Here is a 12,978-nt window from a genome sequence, read left to right as displayed (position 1 = left end):
AGCTGTAACCTGGGAAGGGCAGCAGCACTTAGTTCTACTCATAATTACCTCTCCTGTGCTGAGAATAGGAATCAGAATAGCCATTTCTGAATTTTTGCTGCAGGGGAAAGAAAAAAACAAAAACACAACTCAGCTAAAATTGCATCCTTGCATCATGAAGTTCATTTTCTTGTATCTTCAGCTCCAGATGTAGTTTCTTTATGAAACTTGATTTCTGACCAGACATTCTGGGTGAATTTCTAGGATCCAGCCTATGCAGCCTGAATGGACCACACTTCAGTGTTGGCTCTTTGCACAGACCAAGGAAAGAAGGAATTTTTACCACTAGTCTCTCCCTTGTCCCTTCATACTTTGTTAGGGGATGGTATCTAACTTCTCCAGACCCACTGATCCCTTCTGGCAAGCAGATCAGGGTTAGGATTTTATTTTTTATTCAGTTTGGTTCTTTCCAGTGCTTTTTGCTTTTATTTTGGGTGTTGTTTGTTGGGGAGTTTTTTGAAGTCTTGGAAAGAACTTTCACACCATTATTGTAAATTCATTTCCATGGTTATAAGTTGCAGGACTTGGCCCCAAGGCAGCTGAGGCACACACACAGTCCATTCTGCTTTCATTATGTACCATGCTCTCCTCCTCACTCATGCTGAGGCTGTTTCTTAATCCATTACAGAACAGGATGACTTGTTTGCAACATTTGTGATGTCTGTTTCTAATGCTCACTCTTTTCTAAAAGAGTGGTCAATTAATATGACAGGGGAGATGAGGGTGTTGGAAGGTTGAAGCGTTAAGTCAGATTTTCTGTTTGCCTGTTTTTCACTGTATTCTTGCATCCTCTAGGTAACAGTGACCAGTCAGGATCTCAGGAAAAACTTCTCATTGAAGGGCAAGGCCTAACTGGATGCTCTCCTCGGGATTCTGGCTGCTATGAAAGCAGTGAAAACCTGGAGAATGGTAATGGTGACAGCGATGAGCCTTATAATCCTTGCAGCATTTTTTTTTCAGTAGATAATTTCATATACTTTCCACTCCTGTTAATAGTTAATACAAGCTACTTCATGCTTTGCTTTCTTCTTTGCTTTGACTGCCTCTTTTCCTCTTGACTTGAGCTGTTAGTTTTCATTGCTGCTGTTTCTGATTTATTTATTTGCATTGGTTGGAAACAGATTACATTTCACAAATAATGTTTCTTTTGTAATCCTGAAGCTACAAGCACTCTCTCTGCCATCCCCTGCCTTCTACACTCCCTATCATATTCTCATGCTGTCATGCATCATGAGGATTCACTGCTTATACTTTTGATAGTCCATGTCTAAGGGACCACTGGCAATGGAGAAGTCTCTCAACTCCTCTGAGAATAGGAGATTTTCTTATAAACCTAAGCAAAAACTGTTTAGAAAAAATGTTCTCTGTTTTAGGCCATTTTTTCATGTTTATGTGTGTTGCATGTTGCATTCTCCTCTGATTGGTAGCCAGCTGCAGAGATTTAGGACTTTTTAGTGTATGTACACTATCAAGTTAAATTAATTGAGAAGTTGGCAAGGAAATAAACTATGAAAAAAAGTGCTTATGATGTTGATTCCCACTATCTTGTCTTGTGTAAGTTAAAGGTGATGTGCTGAAAAATTACCAAGACTGGTGATAATAGAGATCACTCTGTTCTGATGAAATCAGGGTGTTGAGCTGACAGGCATGCATTTCTTCAGGGACAGTCTAAACTTGTCATTAGGGGTGAAATATTGAAACAGATGAAATTGGTTTGTGTTTGGCATTCATCACTCTAAGCATTTGAGCACAGGCTTGGCCTCAGGTGTCATCACTATCATCCAGTATAAACAGGAAACCAAGAACAGAATAAATAGAGATACCGTATGCCCTTTGTAGTGACTGCTTTTCCAATTTAAAATAGGAGCTAAAGATTTTTCTCTTTGTGTGTTCCTTTTCTGTCAGTCTGCCACTCAGAAATAACATTTATTGAAGAAAATTACAGTTTGCTTTGAATGCCTAAAATCAGAAACATAATAAATTTCTGAAAGCAGAGAGGATTTTTTTATTGAATATAAATCCCCCTACAGTAAACATGCTGAAATATTATCTAAATATATAGCATACATGACAATTTTCCTTCCTTTTTCTCTCTAAGTGCCATCATAATGACAGCTATAGCACTGAAGTTAAATTGCTGCCTGGACATTTTCCTTATTTTAACAATGTAAGGAATTAGAAGGAATTGTCATTGCCTGTCTGCCTAGATACTTAGTATTAGATTTAAACTAATATTTCTACCTCAGTTTTGCAGAATGTGGAATACTATTGATGATTTTTATATTGCTTTTCATGTATAGCTTTCTGCATTTCTGCATCATTTTTGCTCACAAATGTGTTTGGTGCTTGTTTTGAAAACCATTATGAAAAGAACATTAGGCATGGGATTCATTCAGAGATTTTTTTCAAGGCTGGTTAATCTAAAATGTATTCCACCTTCTTTGCAAATTTTATGGACCATACTTGTTCATCTTCATATTTTTTTCAAAATCTGTATTCTTGTCTGCTAAAATAAGGATAATCATTTGTCTAGTGTAAGCATCATAATGTGCTGGTCAGCAATAATACACTCTACTTCATAAAGGGGAAATTGGTCTTCAGAATTTCTGTGCCAAGGTTATACATAGTATTTTAGTGACTAGAATATTATCCTGTTTTGGGCTGATATTGGACCTTTTGGCCTCAGTTCAAGAATTCTGCTTTTCTTACATTGTGGATAGGAAAGGGTTTGTCATGTACTCTGGCAGCGGTACAAGTGTATATTTTATAGGTACTTTTCTGGGTCCCACTGCAGAAATAATTGTGTATTCTCATAGGTATCCACAATGTACCTCGAGCAGCATTGTGAATTTATTCCAACTCACACAGACCAAGGAACATGCAGTTTGTGACCTATTCATTGCTAGGTGGGAAGAAGCCAAGAGCAGAAAGCAGCCATCCATGATCAGAACATTAGTCTATATTGCCCAGTCCTTAGTTTGAAAGAAGGCAGGGAGAGAGAGCTCCTTTAGACTCCTGACACGAGTGCAGTTATTGAGCATGTTTTGTGTTGTCTGTCTGAGATGCAGTTGGAAATTTTTGGAAATCTGGTTCTCACAGGACTGGCCAAAAGCAGAAAGCCAGAGGAAAGTATAGGAGCAGAGCAAGTGTGATTTTTCCTTCCCAGAGAACTCTTGGGGAATGAATCATTTAAGGGCTTCAAACATTAGATACTGTTTCCTGGCATTCATCCATTTTCCTGAAACTGTCTTTTTGAACATCCCTGGTCTTCCTTAAAACTTCCATACCTAACGGTGTCTGTGTATAGACTGTCATACTTCTTCCCAAGTCATGTTTTCATAGTCTGAGCAGGCCTGTTAGTTATTTTTTACAGGTCATTTATTCCCACGACCGTGCCTGGTTTATTTGAACCTTTTCTTATTGTGCTATGTAGCTTTTTTAAGGAGACAGGGGTTTTGAAGAGATCAGAATTGCACACACAATGCACAGAGCTGAAAAGGCAGACAAACCATGGTTTTATCAGGTGGTATTCTCTGATTTGTTCAGCAACTCAAGCCCTGGTTTCCATAGAGCCAAGTAGTAAGTCTGAAAAGAATGCAACAAACCAGGTGGCCACACTGCCATTTCTGCTAGTAGTGTGCATTTCTATTAGTTTGTAATGATTTGAAAAAGCAATGAGGCTCAGATGGTCTACCATGCCATCATTTTTGTTGTGTCACCAGAGCTGTTTGAAATGCATGCAAAATATAGCCACAGAAAGCACTCTCTAAATGAAGTTAATAACGTCTGGGGTCTGGACAGGCATTCTGTTTCTGGTTTTGAGTACTTGAATTTCTGAGGGCAGTCTCCCATACAGAGAAAAATACTAAGAGAGACACTTAAAATTCGTGGCTGTAGCTCTAGTATCTCTGGAAGTATCCCCCAAATAATCTCCTTTGTTTTGAAGCAAATGATGACAGGGAATTGTAAAGATTCTCCTTAGTATTCTAATAATGAGAAATGTCTGCACCATAACTATAATGAAAACTATTGAAACCCTTGTAGGTTTTTCTCTTTTTTCTGAGAAGGGAAGAAAATGTTACATCTGTGGAAACTTTTTATGTATCTCTCTGGCTTATTAAAACAACTGAAGATATTTAAAAGTTTGTTTTCAGGAAATATTACCTTCTATTCTTAAAGTCTCAGGAGCATAATGAAATTACACCTGGCAGTCAGGAGGATGGAAAGAATAGTTAGAAAGAGAGAAATCAAAGCTGCCCTCCTGATACTGCTGTTTACCATTAACTATGTAAGAGAAATTGTATTATGAAACCCCTCTCCTTTGTGCAAAACAGTAGCATTGAACTCATCACTGTTGTTCAAACCATTTTCAACCAGAGAGCTTAGAGATGGTGTGTTAAGTTACATATTTTATGGACAAAATACTTTTTACCTACTCTCATTCTCTCCATGTGTTTACTTTTATGTAAAGCAAGGCTGGAATGAACTGAAGATTTGATTTTCCTTAAAAAAAAAATAATTCTTCTTTTTCTTGTGTTGGTTTGGTTTCATTTTTTCCTTCATTTGCCTATTTGCCATTTCTTCTTTTTTTGTATTCCCAGGCTGCTGGCTTTACACAGACATATCCCATTTCTGAAGAAATTAAATGTTGTTTATTAAATATCCTTATGGCCTCAGTAGGAGCTTATATTGCACAGTAGTAGCATTCATCACAACTTTTCTTTCAGTGGTGAGGTTCCTGAGTGTGCTTTCTTAAAAACAGTATAACTCCTGATCACTATATCAGATTGAAAAGAAGGTACATAGATTTTGTTATATGAGCTGTGATAGCAAGTCCCAGACAACATGGTGAATTACTGCACAAGTCAGACATGTACTAGGAAATATGAATAATGGAAGGAGAGCATTCCTTTCCATACTCATTACATACTCATGACATTAGTGCCAGAAGGCACTAAAAAATGAATGTAACATTTCTTGCCCATGTCTTTTTAATGTGGTTCTAAGTTATTTTCAGAAGGTGCTGGCCTAGCTCCTCGAAAAGGTGCATCCAGAAAAGTTTTTTTGTGCCTTCTCTGAACTATCTGAACAGGAGATAACAGTGAGTGAGACAGCTTAGTGTGTGATTTGTCTTGCTTAGCATTTGGGAGAAATGGTAATGTTTAGCTTGATTTGAACTGTGAACCATACAGTGTCTGGAAAAGGGTGTTGTTGTAATGCTTGCATTCATCCTGTAGGCATACCTTCATTTTAGATGAAATAACCTTGCTGGCATACCAGTAAACACAATTATTTTTGAGGGGATTTCATTATTTTGAGGGGATGTTTCATTATTTTTCAAATGTAACCTCCAGTTTCTTGGCTAGTTTTCTGGATACTTTGTTTTTTAGACTCCTTGAGCAGAAAAAAAGGCAAGAAAAAGAGAAAGCAAGCTATTTCTCTTTTAGGTTAAACAGATTCCTTCATTTGTATTTAAAACAAGCAGTGTTTATTATTCAGAAGTGTGTATTAGTCTCTCAGGATTAAACCTTTGAAGGGAAGCTATATGAGGAGAAAGCATCCATTGTTAAAAAGTACACCAGATTAATTTATTTTCAGTGAAGTCAGCACAACAACTTTTCAGATCTCTAAAAGTAACAGGTATTCAGGTGACAGGTATTCATTGACTGTTACTACACACTTTTGATATCATTTAGCCTAATCTGTTAATTTGTTTGGGTTGGGTTTTTTTGCTTTTTCTCCACTGGACAAAAGAATTTTCAAGCTTGCTCTGTCTGTCTGTCTATCTATCTCTCTCTTGTTTTTAGAAAGCTTATTGTACATAGAGGAAACTATAACTGCCACTCAGAAAGCATTAACTGTTCAGGATGTGCTGTCATTCTGGGAGATCATCTGCTTTGAGAAAAATGTGCTTTTATCTTGTTAAAAAGAAATTTTAAAAGATGTATGCAGTATTTGAGAATTTACCTTGTATTTCATGCCAATGAGTACTCTAATGAGCTCGGTCCCTTCAATCAGAATTTTTCTGTCAGGCAGGTTTTATGAACGTCACTGTTTGAAATCAGTGGTGCATATCTCATAAAACTACAATATAAAGCTTAAAGAACGTGCCTTTCACATTGATTATTGTCACAGAACCACAGAATGTTAGTGGTTGGAAGGGACCTCGAAAGATCATTGAGTCTGACCCCTAATCTGGGGCAGGACCACCTAAAGTAGGTCACACAGGAACATGTCCAGGTGGGTTTTGAATGTCTCCAGAGGAGACACAACCACACTGGGCAGCCTGAAGTGGTTATAATAAAACACCACATCTCTAAGACTTTCTACTTTGATAAAACACTATGACATGAGCATGATTCTTTTGCATCTTGTCTCTGTTTCATAGTATCAGGTATTTTTCCCTAAAAGTAAAGTTACAAAGGATTAGTGCAACACCAGTCTTCCTGTGCTTTGTTGCTCTCTGGTTTGCCATTGCAAGTAGTTTTCTAGTCATTGAAAAGATGAAATAACACTATTGAAGCACCTTGTAATTAAAAGTAATAGACAGGATCTTTTAAAAAAAAAAATCTTTTCTGAGCAATCTAGTAAACTTCATTATGTGAACATAATTATCAATATCCTAAACAAAGTAGAAAAAATAGTAGGTCTTTGGAGCTATTTCTGCGTGGAGTCAAATGAGCTCATCTGATGGGCATAGGGTATCAGTGTTACTGTAGGATAGTTCTACAGTGGAAAAGGTTGACATGATCTAAGCCTCAAATCTCTGCAAATTGGAGAGTTGGAAGTACATTAACTATTTTAAATGTATTTTCATTACACAATAAATTTCATAGAATCATAGAATTGGCTGGGTTGGAAGGGACCTGAGAGATCATCAAGTCCAACCCTAAAGTTAAGCAGTTCTTCATTAATAAAGCTGAGGCTCACAAATTCATATGCCTAAAATGGCACTGAGTTCTTGTACATTAAGAGTTAAAAAAGAAGAGTAATTTTCTTTCAAAGGCACTTTAAAGTGATTCATCATTTACACTGCAAAGGTGGTTTTGTTTTTTTTTTAATGGTGCATTTTGGTCTATTTCTTTCTAGGTAAAAATCGAAGGACCTGTCTTCTGCCCTCAAAATCAGCAAGTGAGCATAGCTTTAAGGACTTCAGCAGAAACCAGCTGTCAAATTATCCTACACTTCCACTGACCAAGTCAATAGAAACTCTACAGCAAAGTGGAAAAGAAAGCGGGTTAAGTTGTGCACATCGTGCTTTGAAGAGCTCTGTCAAACCCCCAGCTGTTATGGGTCTGAAGAACCGTAGAAGTTTACCAGTTGCTGTTTGTCGGAGCTATGAAACTCTGGATGGACCCCAGGATGTAGAGATGTGGCCAAGATCTCACTCACTGGATGATCTCCAGGGAGAATCCAATGCTAACCTACAGAACGCTAGCAAGAAAGTAGGTTGTTTTCCTCAGGATTCACTGGATATAGCAAAAAAGTCAACTGGCTCTGCCCTGCCACTTCAGTCTCATGAAGGCAGCTCTGTGGTAGGTGCCTTGGTGTCTAAGCAGGGTAAAGGAGCTGGTAGCTCTCAGAAGGGAAGAGCTAAGGAACTGGCCTGCTCTGTAACTGAGACTGCAGGTGGAAAGCCTTCTTTGTTTCCCTCGAAAAACTGTGAAGCTCAACCTGCCTTAGTCGCACATCTTGCAACAAGGACACTCCCAGAAATAAAAAGTAAAGGCTTTCATGACCTTGCACAGGCTGATTATGCTCCAGTCCTCAAGGGAGGTCTAGAAGCTGAGCAAAAAGGCATAAATGAGGCAAGAATGCAACCAAAAAATCCTCAGCCACCACCTGTCCCTGCCAAAAAATGCCGAGAACGCCTTTCTAATGGATTATATATTCCTCCCATGACCTCAAGTGGGAACCACTCAAGTCTAGAAGCACCATGTTTGCCAGCAAAAAAGAATAGCTCATCCATTCCCATTGATTGTCATGGAGTACCTGTCCATAGGACATCTTCTGAACAGGAGCCCAGTACACCTCCTAGCCCACTGCCACCCTGGCTGTCAGAGCTCCCAGAGACTGCTAGTGTTCAGCAGCATGTGATAAAGCTAGGTCCTGCCTCAGCAAGGAAAGTCTCTTGTAGCAGGGGAATGGATCTGGAAATGGTAGTTGAAAACAAGTTGCAGTCTGAAGACATTGATCTTACTGAAGAACCATACTCTGACAAGGTAAGTGGAGGACATTGTTTCAACATTTTTATCCTACTAGCATTTTAAGGGATTCATTTATTTATTAAGTCATTCATTTATTCTGTCTGTTGTATTTTTGTGAGTAGATAAACCATAAAATCATTGGGACATTAGACATTCTGTGCTTGGTTTTACTATCAGATCTTACACCTAAAGTAATGCATGGAGGAAATGGGAAATGTCAGACTTTTTCTGAGCCTTCATCTTTTCAGGCCACTAGTACTTTGGTGACACATTGACATGGAAAGGTCTCTCTCTCTCTGTTAGTGTGGGGAATTAGGGCAAAAAAGGAAATTGTTACTAGATTCTATGCTTTCAAGAAAATCTGAACCGATAGCATAGTGATTAGGACATCTTCTGGGGAAGGAAGGAAGAAAGGAGTCCTAAGGTCCACAGCTTCCTCTAGGGGTTGCTTTTTAAGTTTTTATGGAATCTCAAGCCAGGCTCCTTTTTAAACCCATCCTGAATTTTTCTTTGTTTTCATTCACTGGTCTGTATTGATCTAGTTCTTTGATCTTTATTATCATCTCTCCTTGTGTCTGGCTGGGATCATTCAGCATGGCCGCTGTGGCATTCCTGAGGCATTGGTACAGAGGTACTCTGAAGACTTAGATCAGCCTGTAAAGGATGTTGCTGCACACATGGACCAAATCCGAGTAAAGCAGCTGAGGAAGCAGCATCGCATGGCAGTGAGTATTTCCATAAACCAAATTTTCTTAATTATGAGCAGACTTTTAAAAAGGAGTGACTGCCAGTTAAGAGAGATACCTGTGTTAAGTCCTGATAAAGAAGTGATCCCTATATTCACTCAGTAGGTACAAGGTAGGAAGGGCTACTACAGGGACAGGAGGTACCTCCCTCTGTCCCAAAGGAGGACAGTCAGTAGTTGAAGGAAGAGTGGATAGCCCTCTCTCTTGACTACGTAATATCCTGCAAAATAAATCTAAGCAGACTTCTTATAAGACAACTTGTTCTGTCTGAGGAGGTAGTAGGCAAAATTACCACTCCCTTGCCTTACTGAGAAATTAATCATAGAATCATAGAATTTCAGGTTGGAAGAGACCTTAAGGATCACCTGGGCCAACCCTTAGAATTAAATTAATCACCCTGTGAAGTCTTGTCATTGGGTATTTTTAATTGATCTCTAACTAATTCAAAATGGCACATGAGGGTTACCCATGTGCAGCTGGACACTGCACGCTGTATCTGCATTGCCGGAATCGTTGCTGTTGCTTCTTGTGCCAAGTGATCTTAGCCCTTCTATCCACACCACTCTCACGTGGAAAAACATGAAATGAGAGGAGTCAAGACATCTGCATTGAGCTTCTACTGGTTTGGAAGAGAAAACCAAAGAAGACTTGCTATAAAACAAGCAGTTATGCTTAACATTAAGAGTTTGTTTTTTTCTCTACTGTCCAGATACCAAGTGGAGGGCTCACTGAAATTTGCCGAAAACCTGTGTCCCCAGGACTTATCACTTCTGTATCTGACTGGCTCATTTCCATCGGTCTACCTATGTATTCCAGCTTGCTCACAGAAGCAGGATTCAACACACTGAGCAAAGTGCCTTCTCTGTCACAAACTTGCCTTCAAGAAGCTGGCATCACAGAGGAAAGGCACATAAGCAAGCTCCTGGCAGCAGCAAGACTCTTCAAACCTCTTGACCCAGAGGCAATTTAACATGCTCCATAGTGTGGCACTGCCTGGTTGAAAACCCCCTGCTTCTTCTTGCACCATTATTGCCCTGATTACTTCACACAGCTAAAGGGATCGAGGAAGTGGCTCCCAAGGACAGGCAGAAATCTTCTTCAAAGAATGTGAAGTGTTTCTATTGCTGTCTTTGGCAACTGAAGGAGAAGAGAAGCAACCACCAGGTAACATGGATGTGGTACTTCCCTCCCCTCTCACTTCCCTTTAATGTCTTCTTATTTTGTAAAGTGCAGAGGGTCGGCCTGAGAATCAGACAGCTTCACAGAATTAAGGAACCCTTACACATTTTCTTCAAGTTTGTGAAAGTAATGTTCATTATAGGCCCCATTTCTATGAAGAGCTTCTTAGGCTGGGGTCCTTCTGTACATCTAGTTCCAGTTACCTGAAGTCAGTTCTAAAGACCAGGTACAAGCCAGGGTGCAGATTCCAGTAGAAGCTGTTTGGCAAATGCCTTTTTTTAATTCTAGCAGTCTAGAGCTAATCACACACCTCCTGTCATCTCCACTGTTGCTTGGTATAGGTCCCAATATGCCACAAAGCCTTTAGCTAGGCCAAAGTTAATGGACTGGAATTAGTTTTTGGTGTGGTCCATTTCTGTCACTCCCAACGCAATTAACCCATGGAGAGTCAGAAAGCTTCTTTTTATTTGTACAGAGCTGAGGTTGTTTTTATAACTGCTTTCTAGAAATCAGCTTTTTATTTGCCTTAAAATAAGCTTTTAAGCAGTTACTTTGTGTTCACTTACCTGTATTCATGATTCTCAAGCCTTGTTCCAGCCTTTACCCTTGAGATGCACTAAGGGTGATTTTTAACTGAAGTAGCTTCTACGAAATGCCTCATCATAACACCTTCTGTGTTGTAGAGATGCTTTTACAAAGGCAGGGTTATGCTAGGATTCACTTGTCAGGCTAACTTCTTCTTCACTACAGTCTACATTTACTGTTGTTACTAAACTTTTCCAAGATATACGGCCTTGTATATATGTAACTGCTTTTCATTTTAATCATATTCTGTGTACTGTGTTATATCGTCAATCATTATGCTGCAGCTTTGACTTGGTATCCTGACCATATCAATTCCAAACAGCGGGTTTCTGCAAATGAAAATTCATTTACAGGAGAGAAAATGCATTAAAAAAGCAAATTGTGTCCCATGGAAAACATCAGATCCAGTATCTCCATTGCACAGACAAAAATCTGAAATAGTTTTAACAATTACACTGAGTTTACAGCATTTGATATCCCTCATGATTGTGTATCAATTTTACCTCTCACTGGAAGAGAACATTGTTCTGGCATATTGTGGCGAATCATTTTTCCATGATTTAATGATATTTTTCTGCCTAAATCAGTGTAAAATGTCCCATTCGCATATGTGGCTAATGAATGATCTTATTTTTCTATATGGGTACACATTTTATATACCAAATACAGAGTGCCATGAATAGCACATAACTAGCTTTTTCTTTGAGGTCTACATATGGTGTGTCCTTCAGCTTCTTGTAGCACAAGTGCTCTGTGAGAGACAGAGCAGGCTTACTCTGGCAGGTAAAGGGAGGTAGTATAGAAACCCAGGCACAGGCAAGGCTGTATCCAGTTTCAGTTCTGACTTGAACTTACTGTAAATAAACAGAGAAGGTGCTTCACTCTTTGGTGTCTCAATTATCCCAGCCTCCTAATGAGCTAATGACAATTTTCCTGATAAAAAACTTTCAGATTGATGAATAAATAATTGTGGTTAGCCCATGATTCCTTACTATATAAGGTCCTTTCATGGTCATGTTTTAAGTCAGGTGAATTTTACTACAGATGATAACTAATTTGGCTTTTGGTAGAATTGATAAGTTTTAGATTTACCTCTCTTGTTTCATATTTTACCACTGTCTGTCTACTGCACATCACCCTGTGAAGGCAACCAGTTCACTAGTGAAACTTGAAATTGTTCTCAAGCAAAGCTCCTTTGGATCTGTTCCTGTAATGTTGTCCTTGCTGTGTGGATCATCAGCATGTTCTAATGGCAGCATCAGGAAACATACAGCTTAGGTGCTTTGCACAGCTGGTGAAAATCTAAAATAAAAAGAAAAAAAATGTGATTTTTTTTTTTTCTCTTTAGTAATGATGATTTGTATGTTGTTCCTCTCTGAGGCTCACATATTGACTCTCAGTAAGCAGGAGGTGGAAAGAGTATTTGGGACTTGCTGGGGATTGCTGGCAGGGGCCAGAACTGAATACAAGTAGACAGCAGCTATATTGGAGCAAGGTAAAAAACGAAGGTGGCTATATGCAATAAAAAAGGAAACAAATTTCTCTCTCCTGTATTCATGACTTTCCCCTCTGTTAACAGCAGAAGGAGAGTTACGGGATAAGATAAACCTGTATGCCAAGCACTCTTTGTTAATCCGTGATTTTTAAATGATTATGTAACCCAGGGAAACTAAATCACACCCATCAGGACTAGAGTGAGCAGTTTGAGATTTGTGAGTTTTAATCATTGTGTTGTTTTTCTTTTTAAGACTGTGCTCTGTGGTCTTACTTGAATTATAATTTTAGTTTATATTTTAATCCAAAAAATGCCTTAAGCTTCTCAGTGTTTGAGCTTCCCTGCTGTGCTTTCAGTTCCCTGAGCAGGTGAAGTGGTGCAGTATGAGAGCCCTCATCTCTTACGTTTTCTTGCAACCTTTCAGTGCTCTAAGCAAAAGTTCATTCATTGACTCTTGGGAAGCACAAAAGAAACCTGCTGCTGGAATCCTAATCTGCTCTGCTCAGGCTAACAATGTTAAGCATCTATCCATTATACCGTTGTAACTCTAAAACAGCTATTTAACAATAGAAGCAGCAAGCCCAAAATATTACTGAAACCCATCATAACCATGAGCTTCGATCACTGACCCATTGTCACCACCGAGGTGGTAAGGATGCCCATAGGTCCCCATGCTCTCTTCTGAGCCTACCTTTGGACCCAAACTGGGAGCACGATCAGAAGCATT

The 12,978-nt window shown here is 39.0% G+C and overlaps 1 protein-coding gene across 1 annotated transcript in view; it reads left to right on the top strand.

The window, feature by feature from the left end:
• The window catches only part of SASH1 (SAM and SH3 domain containing 1), a 46,653-nt gene extending 34,585 nt beyond the window's left edge, over nt 1-12,068 (top strand). Inside the window, exons 12-15 of the mRNA XM_030448140.1 lie at nt 835-948; nt 7,129-8,261; nt 8,840-8,971; nt 9,702-12,068. Of these exons, the coding sequence (XP_030304000.1) occupies nt 835-948; nt 7,129-8,261; nt 8,840-8,971; nt 9,702-9,962 (1,640 nt within the window). The 3' untranslated portion in view covers nt 9,963-12,068. The remainder of the gene's footprint in view (nt 1-834; nt 949-7,128; nt 8,262-8,839; nt 8,972-9,701) is intronic.
• Nucleotides 12,069-12,978: the final 910 nt, after the last annotated feature.

This window comes from Calypte anna, chromosome 3 (assembly GCF_003957555.1).
Source record: "Calypte anna isolate BGI_N300 chromosome 3, bCalAnn1_v1.p, whole genome shotgun sequence".
Classification (NCBI taxonomy): domain Eukaryota; kingdom Metazoa; phylum Chordata; class Aves; order Apodiformes; family Trochilidae; genus Calypte; species Calypte anna.
The sequence above is the reverse complement of the archived record's forward strand: the minus strand, read 5'-3'. Positions and strand labels throughout refer to the sequence as shown.